The 12,311-nt window shown below is 42.2% G+C and overlaps 1 protein-coding gene across 1 annotated transcript in view; it reads left to right on the top strand.

The window, feature by feature from the left end:
• The window catches only part of LOC112249551 (SH3 and multiple ankyrin repeat domains protein 2), a 214,725-nt gene that overhangs the window by 141,438 nt on the left and 60,976 nt on the right, over nucleotides 1-12,311 (top strand). Inside the window, exon 14 of the mRNA XM_042320848.1 lies at nucleotides 5,251-5,332. Within this exon, the coding sequence (XP_042176782.1) occupies nucleotides 5,251-5,332 (82 nt within the window). The remainder of the gene's footprint in view (nucleotides 1-5,250; nucleotides 5,333-12,311) is intronic.

Raw genomic sequence — 12,311 nt, 5'->3', positions numbered from 1 at the left:
CCTGATTAAAGAAACAATAAAACTGGCCTTCTTTAGACTAGCTGAGTATCTGGAGGATCAGCGTTTGTGGGCTCGATTACAGGCTCAAAATGGCCAGAAACAAAGAAATGTCTTCTGAAACTCGTCAGTCTATTCTTGTTCGGAGAAATGAAGGCTATTCCATGCAAGAAATTGCAAATAAACTGAAGATATCTTACAACGCTGTGTACTACTCCCTTCACAGAACAGTGCAAACGGTCTCTAACCAGAATAGAAAGAGGAGTGGGAGGCCCTGGTGTACAACTGAGCAAGAGGACAAGCATATTAGAGTGTCTAGTTTGAGAAACAGACGCCTCACAAGTCCACAACTGGCAGCTTCATTAAAAAGTACCCACAAAACACCAGTCTCAACGTCAACAGTGAAGAGGTGACTCCGGGATGCTGGCCTTCTAGGCAGAGTTCCTCTGTCCAGTGTCTGTGTTCTTTTGCCCATCTTAATATTTTCTTTTTATTAGCTGGTCTGAGATATGGCTTTTTCTTTGCAACTACCTAGAAGGCCAGAATTCCGGAGTCGCCTCTTTACTGTTGACATTGATTTTTTAGGTGTGCAGTTTTCCTAAAATGGCCTTATAAATAAGAATGTACCCATGTTTGAGCCTGTGTGTTGCTAGTGATGTCCACCCAACAGTATTGTAGAGATCACAATGGTAAATTAGACGTCTGATTGGTGACAGAACGACTGGCTGCATGATACAGTGAAGAGCCTTCAGTGTAGCGCTTGAGGCTTGCACATAATTAGTATCACCATAGTCTAACACAGAGAGAAAAGTACAACAAATCAACTATTTTCTGGCAGCAAAGGAAAAACAAGCTTTGTGCCTGTAATAAAACCCAATACACAGCTTCAATTTCCTGACAAGGTACTCTACATGGTTCAGTGTCGAGGCAAGCAACACTGAACCATGCATGACAGCACCAACTGTGCCGGAGGACTGTGTGACCACGCTCTCCTTAGCATCTGCAAGTAAGACCTTTAAACATGTTAACATTCACAAGGCCGCAGGGCAATAAAGAGTATCAGGACTCGTACTAAGACTATGCGCGTACTCAGACCATCATTGCCATTTTCAACCTCTCCCTGACCCAGTCTGTAAAGCCTACATGTTGTAAGCAGACTACCATAGTCCCTGTGCCCAAGAACGGCAAGAACCTTTCTAAATTACTATTCGTGTTCGCATCACGAAGGATCTATCATGGTCCACATACACCAAAACAGTCATGAAAAGGGCACGACAATGCCTCTTCCCCCTCAGTAGGCTGAAAAGATTTGGCATGGGCCCTCAGATCCTCAAAAGTTGTACAGCTGCACCATTGAGAGCATCTTGGCTGGCTGCACACCGCTTGTTATGGCAACTCCTTGGCATCTACATTGGGTAGTCCGTACAGCCCAGTACATCACTGGGGCTGAGCTCTCTGCAATCCAGGACCTCCATACTAGGCGGGGTCAGAGGAAGGCCCTAAAAATTGTCCAGCCACCCAAGTCATAGACTTATCTCTCTGCTACCACACGGCAAGTGTTAGTTACATTGTTAGTTAAATAGTTTGTCTGTGTAGATATTTGGTTAACTATTTAACTATCTGTATTGACCCTTTTTTGACTCATCACATACGCTGCAGCTGCTGTTTATTATCTATCCTGTTGCCTAGTCACTTTATTCCTAGTTATATGTACGTAATTGTAGATAGTAGATATGTACGTACCTTGTACCCCTGTATATAGCCACATTTTAGTTTCTCATTGTGTATTTATTATTACTTTTATTATGTGTTATTGCTTTTCTATTATTTCTCTATTTTCTGTTTCTCTGAATTTTTGGGAAGGGCCCGGTAGTAAGTACGTCACTGTTAGTCTACAACTGTTGTTTACGAAGCGTGTGACAATCATGGAATCATGTAGTAACCAAAAAAGTGTTAAACAAATCAAAATATTTTATATTTGAGATTCTTCAAATAGCCACCCTTTGCCTTGTTGACAGCTTTGCACACTCTTGGCATTCTCTCAACCAGCTTCATAAGGTAGTCACCTGGAATCTATTTCAATTTACAGGTGTGCCTTGTTAAAAGTTAATTTGTGTAATTTCTTTCCTTCTTAATGTGAGAGAGAAAGACACAAACACACACATGCAGGTGTTTCTTTGAGAAGGAGAATGCCGCACAGACAAAGGTCCTTATTCTCTATTTTGTATTTCAATTTTTTGGGTGGGGTATTTTAATGTTCTCCTCTATTTGCAAGACAGTTAAATATAGTATTGGCATGTCTGTGTTTCTGTTTGTTTCAGAACTTCAATCATATACAGTGGGGAGAACAAGTATTTGATACACAGCCGATTTTGCAGGTTTTCCTACTTACAAAGCACCTAGAGGTCTATAATTGTTATCATAGGTACACTTCAACTGTGAGAGACGGAATCTATTACAAAAATCCAGAAAATCACAATGTATGATTTTTAAGTAATTCATTTGCATTTTATTGCATGACATAAGTATTTGATCACCTACCAACCAGTAAGAATTCCGGCTCTCACAGACCTGTTAGTTTTTCTTTAAGAAGCCCTCCTGTTCTCCACTCATTACCTGTTATAACTGCACCTGTTTGAACTCGTTACCTGTATAAAAGACACCTGTTCACACACTCAATCAAACAGACTCCAACCTCTCCACAGTGGCCAAGACCAGACAGCTGTGTAAGGACATCAAGGATAAAATTGTAGAACTGCACAAGGCTGGGATGGGCTACAGGACAATAGGCAAGCAGCTTGGTGAGAAGGCAACAACTGTTGGCGCAATTATTAGAAAATGGATGAAGTTCAAGTTGAAGGTCAATCACTCTAGGTCTGGGGCTCCATGCAATATCTCACCTCGTGGGGCATCAATGATCATGAGGAAGGTGAGGGATCAGCCCAGAACTACACGGCAGGACCTGGTCAATGACCTGAAGAGAGCTGGGACCACAGTCTCAAAGAAAACCATTTGTAACACACTACGCCGTCATGGATTAAAATTCTGCAGCGCACGCAATGTCCCCCTGCTCAAGCCAGCGCATGTCCAGGCCCGTCTGAAGTTTGCCAATGACCATCTGGATGACCCAGAGGAGGAATGGGAGAAGGTCATGTGGTCTGATGAGACAAAAATATAGCTTTTTGGTCTAAAATTCACTCGCCGTGTTTGGAGGAAGAAGAAGGATGAGTACAACCCCAAGAACACCATCCCAACCGTGAAGCATGGAGGTGGAAACATCATTCTTTGGGGATGCTTTTCTGCAAAGGGGACAGGACGACTGCACCGTATTGAGGGGAGGATGGATGGGGCCATATACTGCGAGATCTTGGCCAACAACCTCCTTCCCTCAGTAAGAGCATTGAAGATGGGTCGTGGCTGTGTCTTCCAGCATGACAATGACCCGAAACACACACGCAACTAAGGAGTGGCTCCGTAAGAAGCATCTCAAGGTCCTGGATTGGCCTAGCCAGTCGACAGACCTGAACCCAAAACCTGAAGGATCTGGAGAAGGTCTGTATGGAGGAGTGGGTCAAAATCCCTGCTGCAGTGTGTGCAAACCTGGTCAAGAAGTACAGGAAATGTATGATCTCTGTAATTGCAAACAAAGGTTTCTGTACCAAATATCAAGTTCTGCTTTTCTGATGTATCAAATACTTATGTCATGCAATAAAATGCAAATTAATTACTTAAAAATCATACAATGTGATTCTCTGGATTTTTGTTTCAGATTCCGTCTCTCACAGTTGAAGTGTACCTATGATAAAAATTACAGACCTCTACATGCTTTGTAAGTAGGAAAACCTGCAAAATCGGCAGTGTATCAAATACTTGTTCTCCCCACTGTAGTTGTTGTGCCTTTGCTGTGTAAGCCTTCAAATACTTTAAACCCTGCTAAGTTCATTTATTACTCATAAATAATTTTTTATTTGTCTTGCTCATTTTGTGTCCTTTTCATTCCCCCAGTAGGAGGGAGTAGGAGGGAGGGAACAAAGGAGGGAGGAATGTGGGAGGAAAAGTAGAAAATAGGGAAATGCAGGTCAACAAAGACCTCCCTTCACGTTGAACTGTAACCAAATCAGTAACCGTCCCCCCTCTTCCACACACACACACACACACACACACATGCACGCACACCCTTCAATTATTCTACCACTCTACCTGCACACCCACACATTCAGATGTAGACACACACACACACACACTAAGGAAAACTTCACAGCGACCACACATGCACGTCATGTACCTTCTCCATTTATCGGTGGTCATGGAAACAAACTCCATACAGTACACTGGTGGTTGCTATGGAGTGGGCCTGTTGTGATGAAGTATGTATCTCTTTCACCTCCCTCCTCTTTATTCTCTCTTCTCCTTTACATTATGTTCTCTTCTCAGCAATAACCACAGAGCTCAACCCAGATTATATCCTTAACGCTCAGTGGGATTGCCTGTCTGGTTTTCGGGCTTTTCTCTAGACACTGTGGATTTGGGCATTTCTGGACATTCAAGGCATGTCCCTGCCACTGATTGCATCTGAAAGAAAGGGAGAGAGAGAAAGAGGAAGAGCGAGGGAAAGACATAGAAAGCGTGTCTGAAGGAATGAGAGTGATAGAAAGACGGTGTATGTTAAAGACAGAAATTGAGGGAGAGAAAGAGGGAAGAGACATTTAGGAGTGCAAATGAAAAAAACTGGCTCTATCGGGAGGAAAGTTTGTTTTGGAGGTAACTGTGTGTGTGTGTGTGTGTGTGTGTGTGTGTGTGTGTGTGTGTGTGTGTGTGTGTGTGTGTGTGTGTGTTGCTTGAGTTGATTTATTGCTTAAGTGTTGTTTCTTTTTACCAAAGGAGATTGTAGTTATTCGCGTTACAGTGGTGCACACTTCTGCAGCTTGTTGTTATCAGTCACCTTATCCAATCCTTTCAGAGTTACATACTTGAAGTGCCTATAGGGTGGTAGGGGTTGGGGTTCAATTTGTCATTTGTCATTCGTTTTGTACTTTTAGAATGAAAACTGGAGCGTGTCCATATTTCTGTGGTTGTTTGCACAGTTGATTGGATTGCAGAGCTGCACTTTCTTGTAAAGGAGTTTCATAGTTTACATGTTGCTGTTGTTTGTATATCTCTTTCTATTAGGGATGATGAATTGATTTCTGTAGCCATGCATGTGGTAGGTGACTCATGTGGTCAATGACTGTTGGTCCTCCTGTTCTTCCACAGACACAAGAGCTGACCGCTCGGACAGGAGGAAACTCTTCCGACACTACACTGTGGGGTCCTACGATAGCTTTGATACCACCAGGTAAGGTTACTCAGATGCCTTTATTAAAACATGCACACGCATACACACACAAGCACACAGGGTGATTAGCTAAGTGGAAGTTTATGTGAAGTGGTAGCTTGTCTCAGAGCAGTGTTTTGAGGTTTGTTTTTGCTCTAGTTTTCAGTTGTTATCATTACATTTTTCTCTTCTTCTTCTCTCTCATTGTCTTATCCACTCCCAGTCACAGGCCTACTTTCCAATGTGTTGGATATGACCACTAGGCAATTTTAGACCACTAATCACAGCATGAAGTGTGATATAGGCATATCTCCCATAAGGGGCCGTTTGAAAATTACTGTGGGGGACCAAGATAGGAGAGGAAGGGGTGCAGATTTTTTCTTTGCTTTGGGGAGGGTTCCTTAGTTTTTTATTGGACACACAGTGGAGGGTATAGTGCATTTCCTCCCTATTTACATTCACTGTTTTGGCAGGTTTTCCTATATTCCATCCTAGCCAACTTTCCCATCTAATTAGATATGCCTCCCCTATGGAACCTGTGGTTCGACCAATAAAAAATATTATATGGGACACCTGTACTGCCACTGACAGGCCGTGCACTGCAAGACACAGGTTCGTTGTGTGAATGAATGAATGAATGAATGAATGGATTTCCCTCTGTTCTCTATAGGCTACGTGTACAATGCATCAGTGCTGCAATATATCAATTTATCACCGCCAAATCACATCCCACCAGAGCTACATGTAGCCTACACTCTCGCCATTCAATCTTCCCCACCAGTTCCTTTTGATTGCCTATTTTATATTCAGCAAGCAAGAGTGCTTCTTCTCCTAAAAAAAAAGCTAATTTATTTTAAAAAATATTACGAACTAAACTATAGGCCTGAATAATAGTGAAGACTTCAAAACTATGAAATAACACATATGGAATCATGTAGTAACCAAAAAAGTGTTAAACAAATCAAAAAATATTTTATATTTAAGATTCTTCAAAGTAGCCACCCTTTGCCTTGATGGCAGCTTTGCACACTCTTGGCATTCTCTTAACCAGCTTCAACTGGAATGCTTTTCCAAAAGTCTTGAAGGAGTTCCCACACATGCTGAGCACTTGTTGGCTGCTTTTCCTTCACTCTGCGGTCTAACTCATTCCAAACCATCTCAATTGGGTTGAGTTCAGATTTTTGTGGAGGCCAGGTCATCTGATGCAGCACTCTATCACTCTCCTTCTTGGTCAAATAGCCCTTACACAGCCTGGAGATGTGGGGTCATTGTCCTGTTGAAAAACAAATGATAGTCCCACTATGGATGGCGTATCGCTGCAGAATGCTATAATCACTGACAGTGTCACCAGCAAAGCACCCCCACAACATCAGACCTCCTCCTCCATGCTTCACGGTGATAATCCATTCACCTACCTTGAGTCTCACAAAGATACAGCGGTTGGAACCAAAAATCTAAAATTCAGACTCATCAGACCAAAGGACAGATTTCCACCGGTCTAAGGTCCATTGCTTGTGTTTCTTGGCCCAAGCAAGTCTCTTCTTATTATTGGTGTCCTTTAGTAGTGGTTTCTTTGCAGCAATTTGACCATGAAGGCCTGATGCACGCAGTCTCCTCTGAACAGTTTATGTCTCTTTGCTTATTTGAGCTGTTCTTGCCATACTATGGACGTGGTATATTACCAAATAGGGCTATCTTCTGTATACCAACCCTACCTTGTCACAACACAACTGATTGGCTCAAATGCATTAAGAAGGAAAGACATTCCACAAATGTACTTTTAACAAGGTCCACCTGTTAATTGAAATTCATTCGCAGTGGTTAAGGGCGCTGTACTGCAGTGCCAGCTGTGCCACCAGAGACCCTGGGTTCGCGCCCAGGCTCTGTCGCAACCGGCCGCGACTGGGAGGTCCGTGGGGCGACGCACAATTGGCCTAGCGTCGTCCGGGTTAGGGAGGGCTTGGCCGGTAGGGATATCCTTGTCTCATCACGCACCAGCGACTCCTGTGGGGGGCCGGGCACAGTGCACGCTAACCAAGGTTGCCAGGTGCACGGTGTTTCCTCCGACACATTGGTGCTTCCGGGTTGGATGCGCGCTGTGTTAGCAGTGCGGCTTGGTTTTCGTTGTGTATCGGAGGACGCATGACTTTCAACCTTCGTCTCTCCCGAGCCTGTACGGGAGTTGTAGCGATGAGACAAGATAGTAGCTACTAAAAACAATTGGATACCACGAAATTGGGGAGAAAAAGGGGTAAAAATGAATTTAAAAAAAAAATGTATTTAAAAAGAAATTCATTCCAGGTGAAGCTGGTTGAGAGAATGCCAAGTGTGTGCAAAGCAGTCATCAATGCAAAGGGTGGCTACTTTGAAGAATCTATCTAAATATAATTGGATTTGCTTAACCCTTTTTGGTTACTACATGATTCCATATGTGTTATTTCATAGTTGTGATGTCTTCACTATTATTCAACTTCTGACTGGTACTGAGAGAGATTTGTGAGGACTGATGACAGGTGCCAGTTTTGTGCTTCCTCTCTTATTAAATGGGAGGAACTGAAGCAAACACTCCTGTCATAATTTAATAATCTTGTAATATTTTTGGTAGCCTCCATTATTTCTCTCTCATTAGCCTCTCTAACCACTTTGAACAACATATTGTATTGAGAATAGTAGGGAGAGTGAGCTCGCCCGCCGAAGTCGTGGGTGGACCCTCAACCTTCTATCCCATAGCCCAGCATGGCATCAACTGTGCCACAAAACCAAGCTTAAGTGGCAGAGTCGATATCGGCGCTTAGAAACACAGGGTTGCTACACTATTGCCAAGGCAGTTACTGTTGTCTTAATCATTGTTAAGTTAATTAAACAAAACTGGAGGGTAATATAGGTTTTTTCAAGTATAAGGTGAGGGTCAGGTGAAAATATGTTTTATGTTGGGCAGGGAGGTAAAAAAAAATCATGACAACTCGAGGAGGGGGGTTGGATCCCTTCTCCCCCCTAATAATTTTTGAATGGTCCCTAACTCGACCAGATAGTCAGACCCTTTGACTTTTTCCACATTTAGTTTGATTAAATAAATACAAATCTACACACAATACCCCATAATTACAAAGGGAAACAGGTTTTAGAAATGTATGCACATTTATGAAAAATAATAGACTGAAAAACCTTATTTACATTAGTATTCAGACCCTTTGCTATGAGGCTTGAAATTGAGCTCAGGTGCATCCTGTTTCCATTGATCATCCTTGAGATGTTTTTACAACTTGTTTGGAGTCCACCTGTGGTAAATTCAATTGTTTGGACATAATTTGGAAAGGCACACACCTGTCTATATACGGTCCCACAGTTGACAGTGAATGTCAGAGCAAAAACCAAGCCATGAGGTCAAAGGAATTGTCCGTAGAGACCAGAGACAGGATTGTGTCGAGGCTCAGATCTGGGGAAGGGTACCAAAACATTTATGCAGCATTGAAGGTCCCCAAGAACACAGTGGCCTCCATCATTCTTAAATGGAAGAAGTTTGGAACCATGAAGATTCTTCCTAGAGCTGGTCGCCCGGCCAAACTGAGCATTCGGGGGAGAAGGTCCTTGGTCATGGAGGTGACCAAGAACCCAATGGTCACTCTGACAGAGCTCCAGAGTTCTTCTGTGGAGATGGGAGAACCTTCCAAAAGAACAACCATCTCTCCAGCAATCTACCAATCAGGCCTTTATGGTGGAGTGGCCAGACGGATGTCACTCCTCAGTAAAAGGCACATGACAGCCCGCTTGAAGTTTGCCAAAAGGCACCTAAAGGACTCTCAGACCATGAGAAACAAGATTCTCTGTTTGGATGAAACCAAGATTGAACTCTTTGGCCTGAATGCCAAGCATCACATCTGGAGGAAACCTGGCACCGTCCCTACGGTGAAGCATGGTGGTTGCAGCATCATGATGTGGGGATGTTGTTCAGTGGCAGGGACTGGGAGACTAGTCCGAATCGACAGAAAGATGAACGGAGCAAAGTACAGAGAGATCCTTGATGAAAACCTGCTCCAGAGCGCTCAGGACCTTACACTGGGGGAAGGTTCACCTTCCAACGGGACAACGACCCTAAGCACACAGCCAAGATAACGCAGGAGTGGCTTCGGGACAAGTCTCTGAATGTCTCTGAGTAATCCGAAGGAACATCTCTGGAAAGACTTGAAAATAGCTGTGCAGCGACGCTCCCCATCCAACTTGACAGAGCTTGAGAGGATCTGCAGAGAAGAATGAGAGAAACTTCTCAAATACAGGTGCCAAGCTTGTACCGTCATACCCAAGAAGACAAGAGGATGTTTTTTTATTTGTTTTTATTTCACCTTTATTTAACCAGGTAGGCCAGTTGCGAACAATTTCGCATTTATAACTACGACCTGGCCAAGATAAAGCAAAGCAGGGCGACACATGGGTTACACATGGGATAAACAAATGTACAGTCAATAACACAATAATCACTACCAAAGGTGTTTCAACAAAGTACAGAGTAAAGTGTCTGAATACTTATAAAAATGTAATGTTACATTTCTATATTTTTAATACATTGCAAAAAATAAAAAATTACTGTTTTTACTTTGTATTTATCGGGACTGTGTGTAGATTGATAAGTGATTTAAAAAAAAAACATTTTAGAATAAGGCTGTAATGTAGGAAAATGTGGAAAAAGTCAAGGGGACAGAATATTTTCTAAATGCACTGTAAATATGCAGGAGCTGTGTATGCACTGCATAGGTCAAGGTGAACAACTGATAGTGGCAACTGGCCATCACGGAATAGCCTATGATAACAGATAACTCAGCAATGAGCTGTCATTGCATCCAAACCTGACTACTAAGCTTCTATTATCTGTATCCCAAGTTGAAGTAGGGCTTAAAAAATGCTTCTAATTAACTGTTTGAAGTTGTGGATAGGTGTCTTTTATACTGATAACAAGTTCAAACAGGTGCCATTAATGCAGGTAACGAGTGGAGGAAAGAGGAGCCTCTTAAAGAAGAAGTTACAGGTCTGTGAGAGCCAGAAATCTTGCTTGTTTGTAGGTGACCAAATACTTATTTTCCACCATAATTTGCAAATAAATTCATAAAAAATCCTACAATGTGATTTTCTGGATTTTTTCTCCTCATTTTGTCTGTCATAGTTGTGTACCTATGATGGAAATTACAGGCCTCTCTCATCTTTTTAAGTGGGAGAACCTGCACAATTGGTGGCTGACTAATTACTTTTTTGCCCCACTGTATGTCAATATAGGACTCGTTTTACTGTGGATATAGATACTTTTGTACCCGTTTCCTCCAGCATTTGCTATTGTTCTGCGATTGATTTGCACTTTTCGCACCAAAGTACATTCATCTCTAGGAGACAGAACACTTCTCCTTCCTGAGCGGTATGACGGCTGCGTGGTCCCATGGTGTTTATACTTGCGTATTATTGTTTGTACAGATGAACGTGGTACCTTCAGGCGTTTGGAAATTGCTCCCAAGGATGAACTAGACTTGTGGAGTTCTACAATTTTTTTCCTGAAGTCTTGGCTGATTTATTTTGATTTTCCCATGATGTCAAGTAAAGAGGCACTGAGTTTGAAGGTAGGCCTCTAAATACATTCACAGGTTATTCCAATTGACTCAAATGATGTTATTAATTAAGCTTCTAAAGCCATGACATCATGTTCTGGAAGGTTACAAGCTGTTTAAAGGCACAGTCAACTTAGTGTATGTAAACTTCTGACCCACTGGAATTGTGATACAGCGAATTATAAGTGAAATAATCTGTCTGTAAACAATTGTTGGAAAATGTACTTGTGTCATGCACAAAGTCGTTGTCCTAACCGACTTTCCAAAACTATAGTTTGTTGACAAGACATTTGTGGAGTGGTTGAAAAACGAGTTTTTGTGACTTCAACCTAAGTGTATGTAAACTTCCAATTTCAACTGTAAATGGCTCTGCCTGTAACAAGAAAGGACAATTTAGGTATTTTGGCATTTGGTATTTTATTAGGATCCCCATTAGCTGTTGCAAAAGCAGCAGCTATTCCTACTGGGGTCCACACAAAACATGAAACATTACTTAATATAGAACATTAATAGACAAGAGCAGCTCTAGGACAGAACTACATCAATAGAAAATCGACTTAAAAAAGGCATACATATCAATACCGGTCATTTGGTTCGACATTTGAATTAGTGCAGTGGTCACATCACCAGGACTACCATGCGTTGATATCCCACAGAAGCCTTTTGCGGGGCTTGGGTTCTGGCCTCACATTGTACATGTTTTGACACTTGTATCTGTTATTGTCACTCGGGTGGTTGGATAGAGAGGATTCAATCGATGACATGCAAACTCTCCTCTGTCAAACCATAGGAAGTTGTTAAATCAACAAAGCGGCGACGCTTCAGGTGATAACGGTGCGATTAATGTGATTGACCACTGGACTCCATGTGTGACAGTTCATGGGCGATAACCTCATGGGCTATTTTAATGTGTGATCTTATTGCTTTTGATCTTGCTGATTATCCTGACAAGTTAAAGTGACTGGGTGTTTTGAATAAACTTTATTTCAATAAAAAGTTGTATTATTACTATAATAATAATAATACCAATAATAATATAACCAGTATGTTGTCCTTTTTTTCTAAACAGATTGCGTTGCTAAGGAAACTCTGCATTTGCTGCTCTCTTGCTAGGAAGGCAGTTGCAGCTCTCTATCGCTCCTCTCATCCCTCACCATGCCTGTTTAATGTGTCCCATATCTCATCCACTGTCTGGGTGGATTTTACAGTTTTTTACCCCTCATTTGCAATTGTAGAGTACACACACACACACACACATACACACAGAGAGAGAGCTTCTTGGGGGCCATCGTGTGAAGGAAGGATAAAATTAGGGAGATTGTGAGATTTACTGCCAATTGAAAGTTCAATAGGTGCCTTTCATTCCCCCCTAATCCCAGCTCTTATGGCAGAATAAATGTTAGCAAATGTGT

This window comes from Oncorhynchus tshawytscha, linkage group LG04, assembly GCF_018296145.1.
Source record: "Oncorhynchus tshawytscha isolate Ot180627B linkage group LG04, Otsh_v2.0, whole genome shotgun sequence".
Taxonomy (NCBI): domain Eukaryota; kingdom Metazoa; phylum Chordata; class Actinopteri; order Salmoniformes; family Salmonidae; genus Oncorhynchus; species Oncorhynchus tshawytscha.
Note: the sequence above shows the minus strand (reverse complement) of the source record. Positions and strands in the feature narration are given on the sequence as shown.